At 39.9% G+C, this 25,238-nt stretch overlaps 1 protein-coding gene across 8 annotated transcripts; it reads right to left on the bottom strand.

The window, feature by feature from the left end:
- Positions 1–6,448: 6,448 nt before the first annotated feature.
- LOC137377351 (paired box protein Pax-6) lies at positions 6,449–24,475 on the bottom strand. 8 transcript variants are annotated; one of them, XM_068046943.1, is made up of 11 exons: positions 24,429–24,460; positions 21,675–21,805; positions 20,865–21,080; positions 19,921–20,064; positions 15,398–15,407; positions 11,591–11,749; positions 11,292–11,374; positions 9,437–9,587; positions 7,606–7,721; positions 7,356–7,506; positions 6,449–6,534 (listed from the first exon to the last, which is right to left on the bottom strand). In XM_068046943.1, the coding sequence occupies exons 1-11, from the start codon at positions 24,436–24,438 to the stop codon at positions 6,449–6,451; spliced, it is 1,257 nt and encodes a 418-aa protein (XP_067903044.1). In that variant the 5' UTR covers positions 24,439–24,460. The 8 variants fall into 8 exon arrangements, with proteins under 8 accessions (XP_067903044.1, XP_067903037.1, XP_067903039.1 ...); XM_068046936.1 differs by lacking the exon at positions 15,398–15,407 and adding an exon at positions 21,204–21,245 and having other exon boundaries at positions 19,899–20,064; positions 24,429–24,438; XM_068046938.1 differs by lacking the exon at positions 15,398–15,407 and adding an exon at positions 21,204–21,245 and having other exon boundaries at positions 19,899–20,064; positions 20,973–21,080; positions 24,429–24,438.
- Between the last annotated feature and the right edge of the window lie 763 nt (positions 24,476–25,238).

Here is a 25,238-nt window from a genome sequence, read left to right as displayed (position 1 = left end):
AACAGGAGTAAACCATTTGGCTCATTGAAGCAATGCTTCCTTGGCATCTTTTTAATTCCAACCCTCCAATTCTTTATATCCCTTCAATCTAAAGTAAGCATCTAACTCAATTTTAAGCACATTAATAGATTCTACATCTATAGTGTTACAGGATAGAATGCATTGCACATTGTCACAACCTTTTGCGTGAAGATTTTTTTTTTCTTCTCACTGTCTTTTAACCACTTAGCTTGGATTCTCAAATTATGTTTTAAAATAAGATTCTAACAAGGACCCAGAAATGGTCATTCTGTATTATTTTGTGGTCGTTTTACATGATCATCTACCTCACGTCTTCTTCAGCAGCTTTATAAAAGTTTCAGGTATTGTTGCTAGTCTGACTGATGTTCATTAATAATTACAAAACCATCTCTAAATATAAGTGATGAACTGTATTTTTGTAACCAAGAAATTTAACACAAAAAATCTCAGCAATAACTTGCATTTACAGTGCCTTTAACATACGATAACAACTTAAATTTATACAATACTAAACATGGTATCAATGAACCAATGTGCAACACAGGACCATTATCAGACAGAGTTTGACACTGAGCCCCATAAAGAGATATCAAACAGGTGACCAAAAACTTGGCCATGGAAGTAGAAATTAAAGAACATTTTAAAGGAGGAGAAGGAGGTGGAGAGAGAGAGAGAGATGGAGGGGGAGAGAGGTTTAGGGAGGGATTTCCAGAGCTGAGGGACTAGACAGCTGAGGGTATGGCCATCAATATGGAATAAAGGCACTTCACAGAGGTGTTGGATAAAATGGCAGCAAAATGGTTCAGGTGGTAAAAAGGAATTGGTGTGTTTTAGCCACGCTAACTTACAATTTTTTTTCATCTTACTTTTACCATTCTACATCCTATCTCCATACGTATGATAGGATCTACCTTTGTTACCCTGATCCCCCATTGGAAGCACTGGCTTTAAAATGGGGACTGAATTATATCTGCACATCCCAATCCGATTACCTACATCTCCACCAACCACCCCTCACCACCCCCCCGCCCCCCCCCCCCGCCCACTGCCCACCACCACCGCCAACCCTGCTTCACCTGAAGACTGCATTTGATCATGTAGTTTCTAATATAAGACTTTCTTGCACCCTCTCCCTATGTATTTCAATTGATGTTCTGAAATATGTGCAGTGGCAATGAGAAAAACTGGGAACAGTTGGATGAAGCTTTCTACCATGAATGTAAAATGTTTTAAGTTTCAAAATCATTTAATTAAGATAATTATCACACATCTCTACCAATCAAGGGACAACAGCATCATTATTAAATTATTGGAGAATAACCATCGAAAATTGCATTCTATATTGTTTCAAATGTGCTCTTTTCGACAGATAATTCTAAAGTGCAACTCAGCTCTGGTGCCCTCACACCAGTCCTTACAGTGATACAGTATTTTAATATTGTTGAATAACATTCTGAAAAGTTATTAGCAAAATAAATATAGCCAATGCCAGGGAAATATAACCTTAAACCAAATATCCAAGTTAATGAGTAGCTCTACCATTATTCGAGTTATTCAGCACATCAGCCAGGTGCTTATGTTGTACTGTAAATGTAAATTTCACAATTTGTTTCAAATCCTTTGTTCCAAGTGTTTTTGTATCATTTTAGTGGACCCCACTCAATCATAATTCCCAAATGAATTATAGTTATAGGTTGTACCAAACTGGGCTGTGAATTTAAAGAAAGAATAAAAGGAGAACTGAGATCGCCAAGACCCTCTTTGTCAGAAGGAAGTACTTGTTAACATCAAAGAAACTAACCCTGAATCTTAGGAATAGAATGCTGAGGTGTTACATTTTGTCATCTTTGTTATATGCCTCGAAGACATGGACAACAAGTAAAGAGACTATTGATAAGTTGAATGCATTTGAGATGTGGACATATCAGAGGATGTTCTACTTAACTTACACAGACAGAAAGACCAATGAGGAAGTGGTGGAAATGGCTGGAGAAAAGAGGAGGTTAGTGCATAACATCAAGGAGAAAAAGATACAATGTCACATCATTAGAGCAGAAGGTAGAGACAATTATAGGAAGGAACGATCGATGGAAAACATAAAATAGGGAAGCAGAGAAGAAAATGGATACAGATATAATGGACTGGATGCGGTTGGCCGATGCGGAATGTGTAAGGGCAGCACAGGACAGACAAAGGTGGAGATCCATGGCAGTCAACATTCTGGGAAGAAGATGACACCAATGAATAAAGGAAAATTTATTAAACTAAGCTTTGTCTTTTAACATCTTATACTGAGGCAAAATGAAACGTTGGAGGATGTTAGGGTTGGGTACCAATGTAATCTCCCCCTGCCCAAATATTGATCCTTGTAGTGTGCATTTTTCTCACTTTTTTGATTTTATTTAATTTTAGCATGAAAATATATACTCGTGATTTGTGATTATTCTTTCAAAAGGCACCTAGCAGGTTCAGGTAATGCTGTTCGAAGGATTTTAAAAAAATATAACATGCGAAGTTCCTTAGACATGACGTGTTTCTAAAAATAATGGTTACCCATGAATTCTCCCCAAGTGTCCTTGGAAATATTTATCCCTCAACCAAAATCGCTGAAATCGTTCGTCTGGCCTTTATCTCATTGCTGTTTCTGGGTCCCTTGTTGTGGAACTACACTTCAAAAGTACTTCATTGGCTGTAAAGCTCTTTGGGGTGCTATATAAATATTTTTACATTGCAGCCAGCATCCACTGGTTGCAGGGAACACGTGTTCTGATGAAAGATCACTGACCTGAAACGTTAACTCTGCTTCTCTCTCCACAGATGCTGCCAAACCTGCTGAGTATTTCCAGCATTTCTTGTTTTATTTCAGATTTCCAGCATCTGCAGTATTTTGCTTTTATATTAATATGGTTCACATTGACCCCAGTCCAACTGCACTGACAATGGAGCCGAGATCTAATCTCCCAGCAGCTATTTTTCTAATGGTAGGCTAGAAAAGTGTCTACTTCCTTCCTAATTAAAGCATCCCATTAAAAGGTCTCAAGAGGTCCATCCGACAGCACGGGTATTTTTGAAATGCATCTTTGCACTGGCTGAAGTTACACTCTTGACTGGAGTGAAGTTAAAGTGGGGGAGGAGGATGATCTCACGCTTGGTTTTAGTGCGCAGACGTGTCGCCCCCATGCACACCCTACACTACTTTATATTCACGTGAAACTGGCAGCATTTCTGCAACCTAAATTCCTATTCACATCCTACCATCTGTACTTTTAATAAATGGTCTCAATAAATGAAGGGCATACGCGTGAGAGTTTTAAACTGGCACGATTGAAGACTAAGTGTCGTCACACATATCAGGGTCCAACTTGACAAGCGGAGACTTCCTCCTCTAAGGAACCCACTCTGTTTGGACCCAATTAAGTTTTCGCTCTGAATCATTAAACTGCTTCACACTTCCAATACAGACACAATTTACAATTTCCAGGAAACAATGCCACCAGTAACATGATTCAATAACTATGGGTTATAGAACGAATTAACTGAACTTAAAAATGGTCTGTTTCCTAATATTCAATACACTTGCTGCATTAACTAAATTTCTGCAGATATAATCTGACAGAAAGCGGGCCACAGAAAGGTGACGTTCAGCTCGCGGAGAGCTTACTCCCGAAAGAAAAATCATTCTTATTAAAGGTTGAAATAACAGCTGAGAAAGCTAGAGACAGTCAGGCCGGGCAGCATCTGTGACGAGAGAAACAAATTAACTTTTCCGTTGATGATCTTTCTGAAACGTTAACGCTTTATCTCCATAGATGCTGCTTGAGCTGCTGGGTATTTCTAGTTTTTTTTTTCATTTGTGATTTTTATTTTCCGCAGTATTTTGGGTTTTTTGTAAATTAAAGGTTGAGACATGTTTAAGCTCAATACCTCCAGTAAGACAGGAAATTTTAGATTTGTAAACATTTGGGAATTATGTTTTTCTTCTGTGTGATTTGACCCAATTAATGAGGGCTCCGTTGTGAAGTAGACCTTAGTAAAGAACACTTGGAACATGTCTTGGCTGAACGGTACATATTTGGAGCATAAGGACAGAAAGGTTGCTTGAATTCCTTGAAGAAGCAAGCTTTGTCTGAGTGAGGATGGGAGCATTTGACTTGTCCTAAGATTAAAAATGCTGGAAAAAAATACATTTGCAAAGTGTTGAGGATGTCCAAACTTGAGCACTTTTGTAACTTCCCATGTTTCTTTGCACTGGATCGGAGTTATACTGCACCTGGTGCAAGTTGCTCCCTTGGATGAGTTTTCACAGCATTTGGTTTTAGTACAACTGAGAATCAGGTGAGCATCAGATTCCCGAACTGTACTGGCTATTCCACGCAATTCCCAAACTGTTTTGCATACAGAACAGAATGGCGGTAGAATTATGCCTTAACTTTTAATAACCCTAATAGTTTTGCCTCTATTACTTTGCTGAGTAAATTCTGACAAACGCTTATTATAAGCGAAGTTTTGCCTGATGAAAATTATAAATTTACTCCACACTACTTACCATTTAGTTCTGGAACAGAAGTAGGCCATTCAGCCCCTCGAGCTTGTTCCGCCATTCAGTTAGATCGTGACTGATTTGCATCTTAATTAAATCTAACCGCTTTCGTTCTTCTAACCCTGACCTAACAAAAATCTACCGAGCTCAGCTTTTAAATTTTCAGCTGATTAGCGTCAACATCATTGGAAGAATTAACTGGGTTTCCTTTATTGCAAACCGGAGCATGCATATTTCCTGCCTTCTGCTGTAAGCTGTGGTTGATTATTTACAGAGAAATGAAGAATGAGATGGAGAAAACATTTTAAAGTTGGTAGCATTTATGCTTGTTCCGCCTAGTTTCCTTCATTTAAATAACTTGACGATGTTTCTAACCAATGTTATGTGGGATCTTGCTGCAACAGCAAGGGACTTGACCTCATGCAATAGGAATGGATGACTTTAGCTATTGCGTAAAGAACGACATTATTCATAATTGATAATTTAGGGGGTGTCACCCTTCAATCGACATTTTAATACTTGTACAAAATATGTACATTTTTACAAGTTGTTTGTTTCCGCTAGTAGCTGTATTCTGTGTAAACAACAAAAATTACAGTGTTTAAGCCAGAACTTTAAAAAATGCTTACTGCATCTATAACGTGAATATCACCAGTTACGTTTATCAACTCACCCATCCAAGAATGATTAAAAGTCTAATGTTGACATGTAAGATCATTTTAGGAATTCCATGATAAGTCCATTGACATAACGTTTATTTTACTTTTCCATTTAAAAAATTAAGTCAGTTAAACAGGTAAAGGTAGTTTTTCGAAAGCAAGCGATTGGTTCACCATAAATCCAAAGACTAACTCCCTCCGAATTTATTGACAAAAGAAATTAACACAATACTGTGTTTAAAAACAGGCAGGTAGTAACTGAAAAGTATGCTTTGGTATCTCTTGGAAATCATTCTTGACTGAAGCTTTGATATGCAATCGAACATAACTGAAACACTTAATGTTTTAAAACTCTTGATAATCATTTTAATTTTGTATGAAACATCGTTTTACTTGCACGAGAAATAAAAGTTTGAACGTGACAGCTACCTATATACAAATATCAGAACAATTAGCTTGCACGGAGTTAACGAAGAAAAATAGAAAGTTGTTGGCTATAAAGATGCATGGGTGGATATAAATCATCTCTAGCGTATTCGGGTGAATATAAATGAAATTAACTTTATTATAGAAATCATTCTGGGAGATTTCTAGGGAAGACAAATACTTACATTTCGACATAACAAATTGGAGTATATCGAAGACACAATCTACCTTTATCTACCAAATTGTCCACTTCCTTGAAGGTCTGTTATCTTTGCACACAAACTTATCTGTCAACGACCTTGGGCGAAACCAAACAGATACAGTTCGCTTATACACAACTAAGTTGGCTTCCCTTCCCCCACCCCAGCCCCTCCCCCTCCCCCCAAACCCCAAAATAAAATTTAGTGTAATGCAATGGTACGAGTTGGTAACATCAAAGTCCATAAGTCTAGAAATGTAGCGGCAGAAGTACTCGATATTGGTGGCCGCTACGTTGCCCATGACGTCTTGTAATCATTCCATGACGAACGTGTACCAAGTATCCATCGAGTCTAGTTGTTCTTGTTTTAAACACAGAAATGCCCATTTACAAATAATACACCAAGTGAAGAATTTCAGGGGGGTGGGGGAAGGAACGTTTTGTTCCGTTGACTTCACACGCCTGGCACCACACAAGTCCACGTGAGTCTTCTCAAAGTGAGCGCAACGGGCGCAGTCCCAGAACAAAGATACCTTCAGAGTCTCCTCAGAAACAAATACTGCTGGGCAGCCGACTCTCCACAGTCTCTTTCCATTCTCCCTTTTACTGCAATCGGGGCCAGTACTGAGACATGTCCGGTTCGCTTCCTGGCACTTGAACAGGTACAGACACTCCAGGGGAAATAAGTCCTGGGGAAATCAAATCAAAACTATTAAAATACACATACACACACACACAAAAAAAATCCTCTCAGCTCTTAATCCACTGCTTTTATTTTGCACGCGATCATTGTGTTATTTTTAAAAATCTAATTTTACAACAATAACAATGATGTTGTGCTACGGGATAATTTTGAAATCCTACAAAACAAAATCAGAAGAAAAACAGAAGTATTTATTTATTACCAAGGACTCATAATTCCCCAAACAATTCCAAAAGAAAATAACTTGTTTATTATATGACTTCAGTGCTCCAGTCCTCAGAGAATTGGGGATCTTTAATAATGTTTGCCACACTTGTGCTAAAATCTGTGCTATTTTAAGCAGTACACACAATTAACTCAGGCAATTGAAATAGTTTATTTTTGACTTAGTGTTTCACCAGTGTTCCTTCACTTTAACCTCAAATGCTTATGAAGCACATTTTGAGAAGTGATGATCCGATTGTCACATTGTATTCATAAAACGAAATATTTTGCAATCTCCAAATTCAAAAAACCAGTTAGTTCGTTTATATATGCGTCAAGCACAAAATCTATTAATATTCATTGATTATTAATTCTTGGTATCTGTTTATGTGTCTTTCAAAAATACTCATTGAGGGAAAAGCTGAGATTTTAAAAGGTCTAAATGAGTGGTTAGTAAGAATGCTCTTTACAGGGATTGGTTCAGTGAGAACTGGGGTGAGCAAAATATAACTGGAATAAAAACAGAAATTGCTGGAAATACCAAATATGGTGCTGATATATAAGGTGGGAAGGATTTTCGGTGCCTCTTCTCGAGAGTCTTACCTGTGGATGTGGCCCCCGAGGTGCCCATGGACTGGGGGTTCATATGTGACTGCATATGAGGCGGCGTGTATGTGTCGTAACTGCGTCCATTAACTGATGGGCTGTTGGGCAGCATACAGGAGTAAGTCGGCGTTTGGCTGGACACTGGCGACTTGTCGAAAAACAAATGGAAAACACAAGATCCGTTTGTGCATGCCGTAGAGAAAGCATTTAATGGCTGTTGATTCTGTTTGCTCTGCTCCATACTTACTTGCATAGACAGGTTATTTGCCATGCTGAAACTGGGCATCGGTGGCAGGGCGCTATAAGTGTTTGTAAGGGATGTGTCTGCTCGACCCAGCATTGCACCTGTGGTAAAGGAGGAAACTGAAAATAGAGGAAACGAAACTATGTTAGCTTGGGACGTAATAACATACTGATAAGCCAATGCATGAATTCAATTCTATTTAACTCATTGAATCAAGTATTATGTTAAGGAGAGGAATTAGGTCATTTGATCATTTCCCGCCACGCACACCCCCGCCACTCAGTTGTCTCTGTTGAGGGTCTCTCTACACCTCTCCTGCTGAACAAGTCCAATCGCAGGAATAACAGTGTGGCCATTCAGCCCCTCGAGCCTATTCTGCCATTCAGTTAGACCATGACTGACCTGTATCTTAATTCCCTTTACCCACCTTTGTTCTATGACACTTACCCTTACCTAACAAAGATCTATCAATTTATCATTCTCAGTTTTAACATTTTCAATTGCCCTCACCATGTGCCTGGTCAGCTCTTTAGGGGAGAGTGTTTCAGATTTCCACTACCCTTTGTGTTCCTGACACCACCCTGAATAGCCTTCTCGACTCGTCTTGTTTTGGACTTTCCCCACCAGGGGAAATAATTTCTCTGTCTACCATATCAATTCCTTCGATCGTCATTATGTTGAAGGTTGATACCATAGTTTCCCTTCCTCCAGTACTTGCCCAAGTGACCCTACCCCACAGCCACATGGGGCTCTGCTGTTGAACGTGGGGTCTGTCACATCTTGGCCAGGCTGATCTCACCTGACATCTATTCAAATGCACTCCTAACAGGTGCAGCTGGACAGTGGTGAGGGTGTAGGAAATTTGGACGATGCTTGCCATCTCCTGACCAGCGATATTAACGCACCGCCGGAATTGTGATCGCCCGGTAGATTAGTGATGCAACTGGGCACCATTCTGACCTGTGGAATTCTGAGTTATAATACTCAACTGATTTAGCTATTGAACTATTGGCGGGGTGGGGGGGGGGGGGGGGGGGTGGTGGTGGCGGACTGACTCTCTGAAACATTGACAGTGACACGATGGATTTAAGCAACCTATCATAATTAATTGCATAGAATTTTAAGGCACAACATTATTCCATATTTATTAATAACCCTTCCTTTCCACGTTACACGACTTGATTGTACGTTCATATCATCACCCTAACGCAACTAACGCCAATTACTTTGATAGAAATTTTTTTAAAGTCTATTTTTACCAGATAGTCCCTCTATTATGGAGAACCCATCAGTCGCTGTTTAAACATACTGGGAACATTCTTGCTGCAAAGGAATGTATCCTATTAGCCCTGACCCAATTAAGACTTCAATTCCATGTAGAACATATTTCTATTCTTACGATGCCCTCGGGGGTCTGGGGACAAATGGGCCGCAAAAGCAGATAACATTTTAACATGTTCTCTTATTGTAATCACTGCACTTTTCAGTTCTCGGGAAATCATAATTACCGAGTCTGAATACTCAATTTATTACAAATGTGTGCGTGTCGTTCTGTTCATGACGTTCATATTAAACGTGCATTGATTTGTCAATTAATAAAACATTAGCGACAATATATCGGGAAAAAGTGCTGGTGATGTTAAACTTTCTGGTTCTCTTAACTCATTCCGTCCTTTAATGACTTTGCACTATTCTTTCCGGGCTCTTTTTTTTTTGTAATTCAGTGATTGATCATGTGCTGGTTTCAGTAAAGGCCGCCCGAGGCAGCTTTGACTATCTTGCTGTTTTGCAGCCTAGAATAACGCACGGTTGTAACTTGGCATATTGTCCTCACCGGGAGTCGTGGGCTGTGGGATGGGCTGATAAACACTGGTGCTGAAGCTGCTGCTGATGGGGATGTGGCTCGGGGTGTTGCTGGCCTGTCGTCTTTGATTCCTCAGCTTTTCCTCCCGCCTCCACTTTGCTCTTCTGTTGGAGAACCAAACCTGCAAAAGAGTGAAATGGGAGAGAGGTGAATGAATGGCAAACTCAGGGGAAGAAAAGAAAGATTTGCATTTATATGGCGCCTTTCACCACCTCAGGATGTCCCAATACCTTTACAGCCAACGAAGTACTTTTAAAGTGTAGTCACTGTTGTAATGATGGAAAGGGGCAGCCAATTTGCACACAGCAAGCTCCCACAAACAGCAATGATAATGACCAGATAATCTGTTTTTGTGATGTTAGTTGAGGGATAAATATTGGGCAGTCCACCAGGGGGGACTACCCTGCTCTTCAAAATAGCACCGTGGAATCATTTAGACCTAAGAGGGCAGACAGTGCCTTAGGTTAGTGGCTTATCCGAAAGAAGGCACCTCTGCAACAGTGTGGCACTCCCTCAGTAGTACACTGGAGTGTCAGTTTTGATTTTTGTGCTTAAGTCCTGGAGCAGGACTTGAACCCACAACTTTGTCACTCAGAGAGTAAAGTGCTACCCACTCAGCCACAGCCAATGAAGTCACTGCTGCAATGTAGTAAACACCAGTTTATGCACAGCAAGCTCCCACAAACAGCAATGTGCTAATTACCAGACAATCATTTTTTAGAGATGGTTGAAGGGTCAGGACACTGGACGAAACTTCCCTGCTCTTCTTTCAAATAGTACCATAGAATCTTTTACATTCACCAGTGGGGAAGATCAGGCCTCAGTTTATCATCTCATCTAAAAGATGGCACCTCAGACACTGCAGCACGCCCTCAGTGCTGCATTGAAGTATCAGCCTAAAGGTTGTGCTGAAGTCTGTTGTGGGGGATTTGAACCCACAGCATTCAGTCTCAGAGTGACTGAACTCTTTGACGTGTTAGCTGTGGCCCAATTGAGTTACAAGGTTGGGGATTCAAATACTACTCCAGAGATTGGAGCACAAAAATCTAGGTTGACACTTGAGCGTGATAGTGAGGAGGTGCTGTCTTTCGGGTTAGATCTTAAAGAAACCCATATGCTTTCTAAGGTGGGCGTAAACGATCCCATGGCATTATTTTGAAGAACAGTAATGAAGTCCCCCTGGTGTCCTGGCCAATGTATGATACCTCAACTGACATCACCAAAATAGATTATCTGGCCATTATCTCACTACTGTTTGAGAGAGCTTGCTGTGTGCAATCGGCTGCCGTGTTCCAATATTGAAACAATGACTGAATCCAAAAGTACTCCATTGGCTGTAAAATGTTTTGGGAGGTCCTGTGATCAAGAAAGGTGCTATAGAAATGCAAGTCTTTCTTAGCAGAGGTGAGAGCGCTGCCAACGTCATGCCTGACTTAAGTGCAACACAAAACATAAACATATAAAGTGCACAGTGTTTGAAAAAAGCTAAAATGTCAGAATGGTTCTTTGTTTAGATATTTGAAGTTGGATTTCTGCCTGTGCAATATATTTAAGAGGCACTCCCTCTTTGGAAGGTACGGGATTGAAATTTCCATCCAATATTCTGGCTCAATTAGAGAGAAATACCATTCCTTTGTGCAAATCACCGACTAAAATTGGCATGGGCCAACGGTTATTGAAGTCTTAGTGACAAGTAATTACCAAAAAGACTTGCATTTTTCTAACGCCTCTCAGAAACATCCCAAAGACCTTCAAGTGTTTTACTTTTTGCAATGCTGTCAGTTTAAGTGGTTGTGAGACGTTCAGAAATAAGGTTTTGGTTTACCTGTATCCGAGCTTCTGGGAGATCGATTTTGGCCGCTAACCGTTCTCTGGCAAACACATCAGGATAATGAGTTCTTTCGAATTCTGGAAAAAGAAAATTCTCGTTTGTTTGCGGATTATAGCAAAATAAGAAACAGAAAGCTCGTCCAACAGCGAAAGTGGTAGAGGGTCGCATGTTTCTCATCTCCCTCGTCCTCATTCTCTCACTCACTCTCTCCCATTCTCGCTCTTTCTCACTCTCAAAGTCACTCCCCTTCTCATTCACGTTCTCTCTCACTCTCTCTCTCCACGTATTCTTACCTTTCTCTAAGGCCTCGATCTGCTCCTGGGTGAAAGATGTTCTGTTCCTCTGCAGTTTCCTTTTGAGCTGGAGTCTCATCTGCGCCTCGTCCGAATCGTCGCTGTTTGAGTTGATGGAGTTTGTATTTTCGCCGCCTCCTTCCTGTTGCTGACAACCATCTGGAGCAATAACGGAGGAAGCAACAACAAATTTAAAGGCACTCGGCTTCCTATGCGGACTATAGCGCGAGGTCAGGAGGAATATTGGTCTCAATAACGACCCACAGCCCCACAGCATAAGTAGCAGCTTCCTTCATGAGTATGCTCGAATAAAAGCATTTCTCAAATGATACTTGCATCTCAGATTGTAACTATGCAGTCTGTACAAATGCACCCTTGACTTAATAGTCCAACCCCTCTTGTGGTTCCTTTTATCTACATCTAAACGTTCAAAAAGATGAAAGTGTTTGAATTTCTTGAAATAATTCATCCCCATAAATTCCTTTCCTGTTATTACTTTTAATTATATTTCATTATAATCACTACCCCCCCCCCCCCCCCCCCCACCTCCAACTCAGGCCATCTCTCACCAGCATAGACTAGTTAGATCGAATGACCCGTCTCTGTGATATATATTCTCTGCAATTCTCAATTAACCAACAAACAAATAGCTGTCTGGATTTCCCTTAATGAAAGTTACCCGAAATTGAAAGATAGAAGGGGAAGATAAAACTTCAAGCATTCATAACGAATCGGGCATGCTTCTTGGGGCACCAGTATCTTTGTACCAGTGTGTGGACCCGGCGGTATTCTCGCAGGTTAAGAGGCCACCTGATTACTGGAGTCAGGTGTGAAACTATTTGGAGCAGGTAGGCTCACAACACTTTGCTTGGGTATGGTATCACTGCAAACTCAGTGCAAAGTCACGTTTTAAAAATAGCCAAGCCTTTTTGGACCTTCTAACAACTTACTAAGTTTAGCATAGAATCGTCTTTGGTGTTAGGAGGACGCTAATCTGCTTTGCATTAAACGTTAGCGTTGAAGTCCTTTGCTACTGATCTCAATGGGGGAGGGGCAACCAGCAGTCTAACTCCGGCCTGGCCACGGCACTATTCCGATATTATGCAAGCAACGACTTGAAACTTGCATCTAAAGTACATGGGTGACCCTAGAATTTCCTCTCAGTCCTAGTTATTCATAATAATTGGTCTGTATTTCCTATTGCAGTTTTTCTTATCAAAAGCTTCCCTGCCAAGTTATTTTAACTTCATAGACTGTGCATTCCAGAGGTTCGAACTCCAGAATTTCTCCATTCGTTGATTTAACCAGAACGTTGTATGAAAGCTCATAATCTTGGCCTCTAGTTGCTAAGCACGGGTGCAATTATATCATCAGTAATAACAGCCTATAATTTTCTTATATTTAGAAGAAACCACTGTTCACTACTTGTGATACATAAGTACTTAAAAAAACAGAATTTGTGACGAGTGCTCTAATATCATAGCTGATGCCTTAACACTTTGGTTAACCGAGGCAGACTCGATTCTCCAGATTCATATCTGTTACTAAAAGGGCAAAGCGATGGGTAAAGAACGGGTAAACAACTAAACAGATCTGCAGGGGAGTAACTGTCAGCAAACACTCCACATTATTAAACTCTTGCAACAATGCAAGCACAATCCTGTAAACATCTGTCAATATTACTGCTCAGTAACATTTTTGCGAGGTTTATGAGATAACAATTTTCATATGATTCATGGTTGATCGAATCCTTTTAAAGCGCGATTCGGGTTGAAACCCAATGAGAATGCTTGTATCAAGTCTCCCTCAAAATCAATGCTTTACGATATTCCCCCGATTTCTTTTTCCAGACTCTTGTAAATTAATAGAAACGATCTGGCTCTGTTCTACTTGTATTGAAAACGTGGCCCGTTAGGAATTTACAGAAATCTGTTTGTCAGCTGTATTGTACTAGCAAAGCTACACTCTGAAGATTAAGGAATTTTCCTTAAAATAGAGATTTTTGTCTATCTTTCTAACCACCATATGGGCGGGTTTTTTTCATGTCTATTGCAATGGCCGCCAACACTTGAATAGCCATTCAGCCGTACAATGCCAGCAGAGGACGGAAACTATTACAGTCCCAGGCCAGAAGGTTGGCAAATTTTCGTGGGCAGAATTTTGAGAATACAATCGCTGGTTATCGCGGGAAGACAACAAAAGGATTCTCTTCAAGCAGGCAGTGCTCCACATTGTCGCACAACGATCGCAGTCAACAGACTTTTCAGTGAAGTATGTTAACCTTTGTGCGATGCTATCATTAATCACTGTCCTGTGAGTTGGACTGTTCAACGCCATTTAGGCTTAAACATTCTATAGGAGGAGAATGGGACGAAGCATTTGGGAAAGTAGTGTGAATGGGACTGTATGCACTGACCTGTTTATTCAACAGGAAAAGAAAATCACACTCAGCTAAGATTAGAAAATAAAATCTTCACACATATTGATGTACTGTTCCCCCTTTGAAACATTGTTTTATAACCACTTTCTGTGTAATACTCCGCTGCACCTTCCACTGCACTTTTCTCCGGAGCTAATCTCTGTCATGTTATGGCTTTTGACTAATATTTGCATCGATGCAGTTATCTGAATTCATTTGTTTCCATCTTTAACGCAGTAGCCCTCTGAAGGCTATGCACAATTTTGGTGGTTGAATTTGGAGCCTACACATTATCGAAGACCCGATTTAAACGATATTATCTTGAATTATTTTCCTTCCCATTGAACTGACTACAGGAAGTTGGGCACAGTTCTGATCTTCAACGAATTTCAAACCACTTTCCCCAAATGCCGTATTTCCTATAACTCATTCGGGGAGTATTCGCTGTATTTAAACATTCTCGTTTGTGCCGTGGCTACATTTCCACTCGCGTCTTTGCTTCATTTCTAACCGCATACGGAAGCGATCTATAAACGAACGCTGTCGAAGTCCAATCGTCAAAAACTGCTTTTAAACAAATGAAACAGTAATGACAAGCGCTGCCAACCTTTAGTCCAAGTTGAATACAATATCAAATCTTGCGTTTAAAGTTATATTTAACAACGCCATAATGCTATATTTGAATACAGGTGATTGGAAACCTAACAATGTTGTCAATTGTTTCAGGTATAAACCTATTATTCCTGGTTGTCTTTGATATAGAGAGTGTACAGGAATTTTAAAAAAAACACACACAAACCAAACGATAGACAATTAAGTTATCTTTCTTTTATGTCTATTTTAGGGAAGGGCTGTTTGAAATCTCCTAAAGAACCAATTGAATACCCCGGTTACTCCTAATCCGTAAAAAGAAGGATAAATGTGTGTCCTATTATCCCACAGCCAGACCAACTGACGCTGGGGTTAGGATTTGTTTTCTACAATAAGGCGCTGGGAAATCAAATCATTCCTTAGTTTCTTAGTGTCTTAATCATTCACGCGGAAAACAAGCAAGAAGATAGCAAACGAATTGCGGCACTTTTTCAGCGTACCAAACTCAAATGCTCTGTCCTTCACTATAAATCTTGTGAAAGGGAAAGTGTCTAAATCCTATAGAAGGCTTTAGCTATATAAGAGAAAAAAAGATAAGAAAAAAACCTGTCACAGCGATCCTTAAACCCTAATTCGCTGCAGAATGCCCCATTCCCCCGACTGATAGAGATGTCTCCCTTAGACTATTGTCAGGCTTGATACTGCTATTTCTTTTCCACAGCTCGCTGACATGAATCAGCTTGAAACCATATTCCCCCTATGAGACCTAACCCTGACTTGTGCTTCGAGTAATGGACTTTTAGAAATCTGCTCAAATGTCCCGGCACCAGGTTGGGAGGGAGGGGGTATGGGGGGAATCAGGGGAGCGGAGGGGTGGTGAGGAGGTGGATGGGGAGAATGAACGAGCAATGTGGATGTTGGGAAGGGAGTCCCGCTTATTATTTGGGGGCCACATCTGCTCCACGCCGTTTTATTGGTCAAAGATACAAAGGCCATAGACCAGTTAGATAAAGAACAGCAGCTAGTTCGAACTTGGATATTAAAGCACATATTGTGTCCTCGTGTTATTCCATATGCTTAAAACGACACACAGAATTAAATGAGACGTTCTTCTATTTCCAGTAATAACGCTTGCATGTTTTTTTTAAAGCTAATTTAAATAAAATTTTAAAGAAGCCCCCTTAACTCATCGTGGCTTCTTTTAAAAGTCTGTTTGCGTTTTATTTACCGCAACATGTAGCGAAAAAGGTTATTTTGGTTCTTAACGTGCTGTGCATTGGTCAGCGTCTGGCATTCAAACGTAACAAATTATATTTCTATCCACGTGTTATACAAATTCAGATTTCTTCGAAATGCAGGCAAAATAAACCGATTAGAGGGACAGTGCATAAAATATTTAATAATCATAAAACGATACGAAGTTACTTGGTATTTTTATTAGCTAAATGTTTACAATTTTGTATATTTCGTTTATTGCAATGTCACTTTAGTCGCAGGTAATAGGTCAGATTACAACTTTCCTCGCCCTCTTTCTCAGACTATTTAGCAGAGGCAATTGCTGCTTGAAGAATGTGTCATTACACGTTTGATATCGGTGTTACAATCAGTCTATGCAGAAGGAAAGTTGAGGTAGAAATTGATAACCAGATTAAGATTGAGATTTTTTTAATTTAATGACTTTAGGTTTTCTATAACCCCGCCTAAATGATACCTTATGTTTCGATTGAGAAATGACTTCAGAACAGAAGGGATTTCTGATGAAAATTGCTCAGATACAACACAGCATTCGCTGGAAAAACTATCCCTCTGTTTGATGTGAAAGAAATGATTACAATCCATGATCAGGTGAACGTATATTTAATCCAATAAAGCAAAGACCCGCACTTATATAGCGCCTGTCACGGCCCCAAGCTGTCCCAAGGCTCTTTACAGCCAATGAAGTACTTTTGAAGTGTGGTCATTGTTAGAATGTTAGACACGTGGCAGCCAATTTGCGCACAGCAAGCTCCCACAAACAGCAATGTGCTAACAGCCACATCAAGTGATGTTGATTGTAATGTAATGTTGCATAATATTGTTTAAAATAAAGTTAGCAAGAAACACAATTAGAAAGGGAACATTTACAGCGCCCTGGGAAAAGAGTGGGTGAAATGGACCAATCGAATTCTTCATTCAAATAGCACAGACTGAGCACGATGGGATGAATGGCCGCCTTCTTTGCTATTTGATCTATGGTTCTACAATGTCGTGTCTGCAGATAGTTCTTGTTCTGAATTTTATTTTGATCCCAAGCAGTATACAGTACGTTCTATGGCTCGAATTGACAGTCGCGCTTATTCAGGTCTGCCGGAGACTGTGCATTTATTAAATAACAATCAAGGATCCGAATGTAGAGCAGTCAAAGCTCGACATGATTCCGCCCGTGGCTTGCACGGTCCTAACCGCTCAAAGCAACTGTCAAGAAAATCCCACCTCCACCAACATCATTACCGTATAATTGCAGTAAACAAGTTTGGATTTCCCTCGCTTTCCCTCGGGATTCCAATCTACACAATTCACCTAAAATATCCAGACAGCCTTAACAGTCACTTCGGGTTACGAGCCAAATGAAACAGGCCCAAACCAGGCTAAAAACACAGCATGAAATGAAATAAAATATTGAAATGATTTTGTCCGTTATTTAAATCGATAGAATAAATACCATTTTGGCTCGTCTTTTGCATTTAAGCGATTGTCGTAACTTAAAACATCACTTTTAACTGCCTTATCCAACATAATATCCAAATTACAGCAGAGCAGTGACTTCTGTAATTGCCACATTTAATTCACAGCGGGTATACAGTAAATATAATACATTCAAAAGATTAAACTAAACACTTTTGAAATAAAAATGCATTGGATGCAAGTTTCAGCTATTTAGTTAATATTGATATCTCCCCTAAACTTAATATATAGGTCTATTCAAAGCACCCAGAAGGAAATGCCTGTAGTTTTACATTGTCACTCGGTTACTCAATCTCTCAGCAATGGTTGCATTCCCAGGTTTGTTTGTACTCTTACTGTGATGAGTGGAGAGTTAAAGTTGTTTAGAAGTTTGGACTTTTAAAGCGCCCTTGTGTTGCAATACACTCGTTGTTAGTTGTGTCGATGGCTTCATTAAGAGTGCTATAACAAGCTGGGGATATCTTACAGAAAGCAATGCGCTGCTGTGTATCTTTCTAGTGCCCTTCTTATATTGTTTGCTTCTCAGAAAGCTGACATGTCTAATTGGCAAGTGGTGCGATATGGTGTCCAGGGGTCTCATGTGTAACATTTCTACAGCTGTCTCCTAGAACTAGACGCTTATTCATGTTGCTTAATGAGAAACAAAACGTTCTCTAATGAGCAATTACATAGCGACAGAATTGTTCCCATAACAAATTCTTGCGTGTGGCTGAAACATCCTTTGTACAATATATTCCGCACACTGTTGCTGATTCTGCGAATAAAAAGCAGGTTGTGGATGGGACACCTCCTCCCTCGGCTGATGACTGTCACGCACAGGCTCACTAATGACACACAGGATACAGAAAATGATTCACTTGTCGGTCTCTCCCCCACCCCAGCCAGTAACATCACATCCAATTACACTGCAAATTATCTCGCTGCTATCGCGATAATAAACATGGGCTAACCTTAAACATGTACGACGTCAGCTAGTCAGTTAATATAAAGCGAAGATTATACATAATAATGTAAGGTCTTAGAACCACTTCCACTTGTATTCTTGTATTATTGGAATATGGTTTACATAAAAGTATATTATACCAAGCACTGTGTTTTTTTAACTAGATAGGAATATAGATTTATTTCTCAAAATGACTGACGCTGGAATTATATGTGTTCTGAGCTGTTTGGTTCTCGTGCTGTCAACAGAGTAGTTGTGTAGTTAACAGAAAAGGTCACTTAAATAAATTTGCGCCGGGCCTCCTTTCTCTTGCCCTCGCTAACCATACTTGGGGCCTTTTCTAACCTTCAGCCAAAGAGTTCAAGGAAAAAGCCATTGACCAATGATCAGAATGTATTTTTCAAGAATTAGTACTTTCTATATACCTCTCCGGGGCTTCGCATCTGAAAGTTTCACTGCGCCGTTTAACCCGTTTACATTCATTATTCTACCGATGGGTAGATAAAGGCCGTACTATTTAAGCCACATGCGATTTTCTGACATAAGATCAGCGCCGCCACACAGTTTAAGCTTGGTTTTAATTGCAGGTGATTGTTTTTCCATTGATATATAAAAAGATGAAACTTAAGATACTCTTCTAATTAACTGGTTCCTTAATATTAGCATTTAGCACAATGATGAAGTTTCATTATAAATGTGTAGGTATGTATAATGGCTAACATAGTCGTATTTAAAAATCAGGGCAGTGGGAGTAATAATTTGGCCAACTGAATGGAAAGACAATTCGAACACTGGCCTCACACCCACTCTGTAGTGTTCCGGACCAATATAATAGCAACATGCATGAACGTCCACACTTCTTGTCTGAACTTGGAGATGGGAATGATGCAACAGGACAGCATGAGTGAGATGATTTGAGCAATTCACCTTAAAGGAATTAACTGTTAATCTGCTAAGTACCTGGGGATGGGTTTCCCGTTAAATGTGAAATATAAATTCAAGTTCTTGTTGGCCTTAATGTCTTTATAGTGATGCAGTTCCTACCGCTTATAGTGGGCACGTAGGTGATTTGCCCGCTATACGCATTGGGCTGTTTGTGCTCAAAACGTTCTGACACGAATTAAATCTTGAAATAGGCAAAATGCCTTCAAGCGTTCCTCTGCGTAACGCCATTGGGTACTTCGCACAGAAAAGGCATCCTTTAATTTCATCTCTATTGCTTGATGGCCTGACTTTCTCCTCTCACAATGATTTTCTGAAACTGTTTTACTGTTTTTAGACATTACACTGAACATAATTGTCGACTGCAATAAATTGGCCTCTTGAACGAAAAAGAAAGAAAAAGGCAGTGATAGCAGAAGGCCACTGACTCTTGGCTTTGGGAACAGTTGACAAATACCAAATATACCATTGATCTATCATAAAATGATCATGTTGGATAAGAGATGTACCTGAACTGCCATTTACTTAAATGTTCACAACGTGGTGTGGACCACTTGCTGAACACCTGCCCAATATAGCCCTGTATCTGAGCACCTCTATCCATCCATCTATCTACACATTCAGGAACGTATTAGATTGAGTTATCCGTCGGCCAGTTAAAGGCTGGCCTTTGTAAGTGTAGCCCTTACCTTGGTTTGGCTGCCCTGGCACCGAACTGCCCGGATACCAGCCTGGCCGGGTACCCCATGCACCTGTCTGACCATTCAGCATCCTCAACTTATCATACATCCCATCTGCTCCCATCTGTTGCTTTTCGCTCGCCAGGTTGCGAAGGACTCGGTTAATCGATGACACCTGAAAGCCAATCAGCCAGTCTTCTTAAATATCTTTCCGCTCTTAAAGTGAACAGTTGAATGTTGAAATTCACAAATGTGCGCGATTAGGCCATAAAGTGGTCTAGCTGAGATAAAGTCTAACTAAATATACGTGAACTATGCGTACCTAATTGATATTAATTTGATCTATGAGATACATTTTATATAATGTTCAGTCTCTATGTTTGTTAAGTGAAGCATATACGTAAAGATTTGACTATATATCCTTTCACCTGCATTTATATCAATAAACAGCGCAAAATAAAATTAATCGCAAACGTCAATGATCTGGTTGAATTAATACATATACACGTTGTGACTGAATCTACACTAATTGATTCCGTGCACTGCACTAAGTTAAATGGTGAACAGCCAGGTTTTTACACACCTGCTTCAATCACTGCCAAATTCAAAAATAATCTTTAAAATAATCACTGCAATCAGGATGACAAAAGATTCACATTTCCGCTGGAGTTAAATAATTTCACTTTATATCATTGCATATTCATCTATCGGAGAAGATAGCAGCATTTATTTTAAATTCCTTCCTAAATGGCCAGTATCTATGAGTTAAAATTCGCAGGAAGTGTTAACTTGATGAAAAGTCGATGTCTGCGGCAAATACTTTTTGTCTCCTTCGCTGCGGTCTTGTTAATGAAATCACACATATGGTTTTTAAAAAAATGTATGAGTAAATAGGGCGTTCTTTCTGTGTGCAGTCGTTAGTGCTAATAAATAAACCCTTCCTTCCGTTAAAAGTTAATTAAATGTTTTACTCACACTTGGTATATTGTCGTTAGTACAGACCCCCTCGGAGAGCAATCTGTCTCGAATTTCCCAAGCGAAGATCGACGGGCACTCGCGTTTGTACTGAGCGATCTTGGACACAACTTCAGGAGTCGCTACCCTTGGTTTACTCCCTCCGATTGCCCTGGGTCTAATGGATCCAGTTTCATAATACCTGCCCAGGATTTTACTGACACAACCGTTGGAAACCTATACGTATATAAAAAGAAAGCAATTCTATCAAAAAACGTTTTACAAATAAAATGGCTCTTTTTGTTTGATAATATATATTTATATAAGTATATAAATATAGTTAAACAATGTTGAGCTTACTTTTCGATTATCCACTACTTGGACTTTTGCATCAGCATGGGTCTACAATACAAAAATATACCTTAAATGGCAATGGGAAAGGTACCAATATTGCATCGATTTCAAGAGAATTTCTGGCGCGTGCCAAAGTTATTTTAAAAAGTTTCAAACTTAATTTTATTTTTGCATCAACATTGGGTCTACAATACAAAAATAAACCCTTAAATGGCAGGGGGAAATCTTACCATTTCTCAATCATTTCAAGATAATTTCTTGCTTTTTTTTTTGCCAATTTTGAAAGAAATTACTTTGAAGGTACGAATGCAATTTTTAGGAAGCATTTTTGGATTGTAGAAAACCCCTTCTAGAAAATGATTCAATAAGCTGATTGCATATGCAATAGTAACACACTGTGACATCTTACATGCGTTTTAGGTCGATTTGCTATGATATAAAGATATACTTATTAACGACGGGCTGGTATAATGTTACCTGAAGGATCCTGGAAATATCGCAGGGTCTGGCACCACTGTGAGCAAGTTCCACGATTTTTTGTCTGGTCGAATCAGGCAACGGTCGACCATTAACAAACACACCGCCGAGCTGGTTCACTCCACTGTGACCTAGGGGTAAAGCAACAGCGAACATATTCAAGGGCCGAGGCGAAGTGGTAAATTCAGCTAAGTCCGCTGCTCACAGCGCAGGTCGTTAATCCCGCTCGAGATCCCAAATGCAAAACAGAAATTGACCCATAAACGTGCTCTTTTGCTCTAAACACGAAAACTGCCAATCAAAACAGAGTACCTTTCGAGCAACCAGAGCGTCGGTGCGCTAACAAATCTCCAAACCGAAATTAATGCAATCGAGCACTCGACCTGGACATTGAAGCACAGAAGGCCAACAAAAAGCAAGATTTTTGTTTCGCTAAACCGAATGAGAGCTCGCCTTAATCGAGCAACTAACAATTCCTCTTGAACTGACAAATGCAAAACCAACTGAATCCAATATTACAAATAACACGTTATCATCCCGAAATTACAACAGATGTCCAATACACCAAAACAAGTCATTCTCTTTCCTTATTAAAAACAGGAAAAGGGCAGTAATTGTTATCTTATGGAGACTCCGAACCTGAAACTCAGGCTGTTAAACCGTGTCCCTGGAGGAAGCTCCCAGCTTCTAGAGAACCTGTTCTCCTCTCCCTAGGAGCGCCTGCTAAATTGGCTCCAAAAAGCCCAGCCACTTAGCCATAAATAAGCTCCGAATATAGAAGGAGGGAAAATGATGAGCTTTGCTGACATTTGTCTTGAAAATCAAGCTAGCTGCACGTCAACTTTGAGCTTAATTTCGAGAAATAAGCGGAAGTCTCCCTGGATAGAGCACGGAAGGATAATTGAAAAGATCAGTCCCAAACACTTGTGGCAGACATGTCACTTTATGACACTGTTCTATTTTGAAAATCGCATCGTCACGACAAATAGTAGCATGATAAAACGTCCCTTTCTGTCCGCATTTGTATATCATTCATACTGCCGTGCACTATACTCATTACCCTTAAAGGAAGGCTTCATTTTAAGGTTGCCTGGGGGCTAGGCGCGATCACGATACCGGGGACGCGCGCCCTACTTAATTCAATCCTGTTTCAAGATGCAAAAACGCCAGTCATTTAATGTTTTTTTTTTCAAATCAAATGCTAGGCCATTTAACATTTTAAAAACACATGCAGTACATATTTATAGCCCATTATCTTTTGTGTGTTTTAGAAGTTATTTGTTGATTAGCACCACGAGTATACAATTCCACTTTAACTCTCTTAATCCCACTTTACACCTGGGCATTCATGTAAAAAACAAACTAATGAGACATACGCAGTTTTTTGGATAATCTATTAAAGTCTAGGACCCACTTTCTCACAAATGTGAAATATGATTGTTCAAGTATGATTTTTTTTTAAGAAAAGCATTAATTCACATACCACACACCCAAACAGGACATCAGTTCTGAAAGAAGCTTGGCATTCTCAAACAGCAGCAATAGGTGTGAATCTTTTAAACAAAACCGTCAGACCAGGTAGCTGGAGCATTGACGCCCAGCTACGTGTGGGAGTATCGAGTTCCCTATCAAAAGACTCACTGTACGTTTAGCAGTACACCTTACACTGGCTAACAAATGCAAGGGCCATTACTGCACCCCAGACCGCCCCTCCCCCACACTTCCACGTGCAGATTTCCGGGTGCAATTTTTTTTTAGGAGAGGGATATGTAGAAGCAACACTTTCTTTTAGGAAATGAGGTACATCTTAATCACTGTATGAGTCTCTATACTGAGGCGTGGAGGAATCGCCCAGTGGCAATGATTATGCGCCCTGTATTCTATTGCGAGTCATCTAATACGAAAACATATGGTGGCAATTTGGATGTTATGCAGCATATACACCCAGGAGTTATTAGCACAAAGCCCGCAGAGCCCGCCACGACCTTTAAACAAACTAAAGGCTTCACCCGAATGATATCTCCTCAGCAATTCGCATCACAGCTTACTCGATCATACACACACACACACACACACATCCCATTTCAATTAATCCCATTAAGATTAAGTGCAAGTATCCGAACTTTTATTTACATCTTTCTTTCTCAGTGATCTACTTTGGGGAGGTTTTAATTTGCTTTAGCAACTAAATGTATTTTCCAAAAGACGAAAATAATCGGAGATTTTTTTAATTTTGGGGGCGTAAAATTTGGAGCAAATGCCTGAGATTAAATATTATAAATAATCAGGTAGAAAGCAACAGTGATTAGAAAGGAACAAAGAACTTGTGCGTTCATAAAGCTCCAGACTCAATGTTGCAGTGGAGTCCGGAGATACAAGAGATAATGAAGTGCATTTACAAAATAAGGAAACATAGGTAATTGAGGTGATCGTGTATTCTTTTCCATTCAAGTAGTTAGTAAATTCAGGTAGACGTTTTTGTTGGTGTTTAGCACCACATTTATTAACAACAAATTGCTGTAACACTTCTTACACGGTCCCTGTCTGACAGTCACAACGGTTACATCCCAGCAATTCTAATCTTACACAAATTCCCAGCGAAGGTCTGACTGCGCAGCGAAAGCAAACATGTTTTTATAATTAATTCTGGAACCTGCAATATTTGGCCTTATTTGGGGAGAGCGAGCTATTCCTGACACACGTTAATATTTGACATTTCTCGATGATTCAGAAAGTACACGAAGCATCACTTACTGTTCTGCATGTTGAATTGTTACACCAGAGTCCCACGTGGCTTGTTTATTGTATTCTAATAGTAATAAAACTATGCGTTAATCAGGGCAGTCACAGACAACCATGGATACATCTACAATCTCTGAGAAATCTGACTCTAAAATATTCTTTAAAGGGAACTATTTTAAAAGAATTGATTAAAAACAAAACATGTATGTTACGCAGAAGCCGTAGGCGGCCAAATTATATGTACCTTTAAGGCAAACCTATGGCTTTCTGGTGTTAAAAGCTGGTTGGAATTTTGGATATTTAAATGCTGCCCGAATGCAATAATATTTGAAACTTGCCTGAAACCTGTGTTGACAGTCTGTGACCACAGACATCTGTTTGACACTAGTTAAAGTCTTCCCTCTATGGAAAAAGCAAACAAAAAAGTTTATTATGGCAACCTGGTGGGAGTTTTATATATATATTATTGGCGCAGTTTCTTAAATTACCCTATTTAGACCAGAATATGCATCAGATGACTCGGTAACAATCTGACCGTTTAAAGGTATTTGGCCTTGCTTATGGGTCGCGTAAAGGTTGCACAAGCATAACAACGGGGCCGGTCCTTTTAAATCAGTGTACCCATCTTGTGCAAAGTGTTTTTTCCCCCCTATCACATGCTTTGACGAGGCGCTAAGAATTTTCACTCGAATTCTATCTCACATCGCCCACAGTGAAAACACCCATTTTATTGAACTCAGGAACTTCGACAGATCCTCATCCAAAAGTGCGTTGCCTACTCGCACGGCTTTCCTGTTTCTCACGTTGTAAAGTGACTGTAGC

The sequence above is a fragment of the Heterodontus francisci genome, chromosome 14, assembly GCF_036365525.1.
Source record: "Heterodontus francisci isolate sHetFra1 chromosome 14, sHetFra1.hap1, whole genome shotgun sequence".
Lineage (NCBI taxonomy): Eukaryota > Metazoa > Chordata > Chondrichthyes > Heterodontiformes > Heterodontidae > Heterodontus > Heterodontus francisci.
This window is presented reverse-complemented; position numbering and strand designations above follow the sequence as displayed.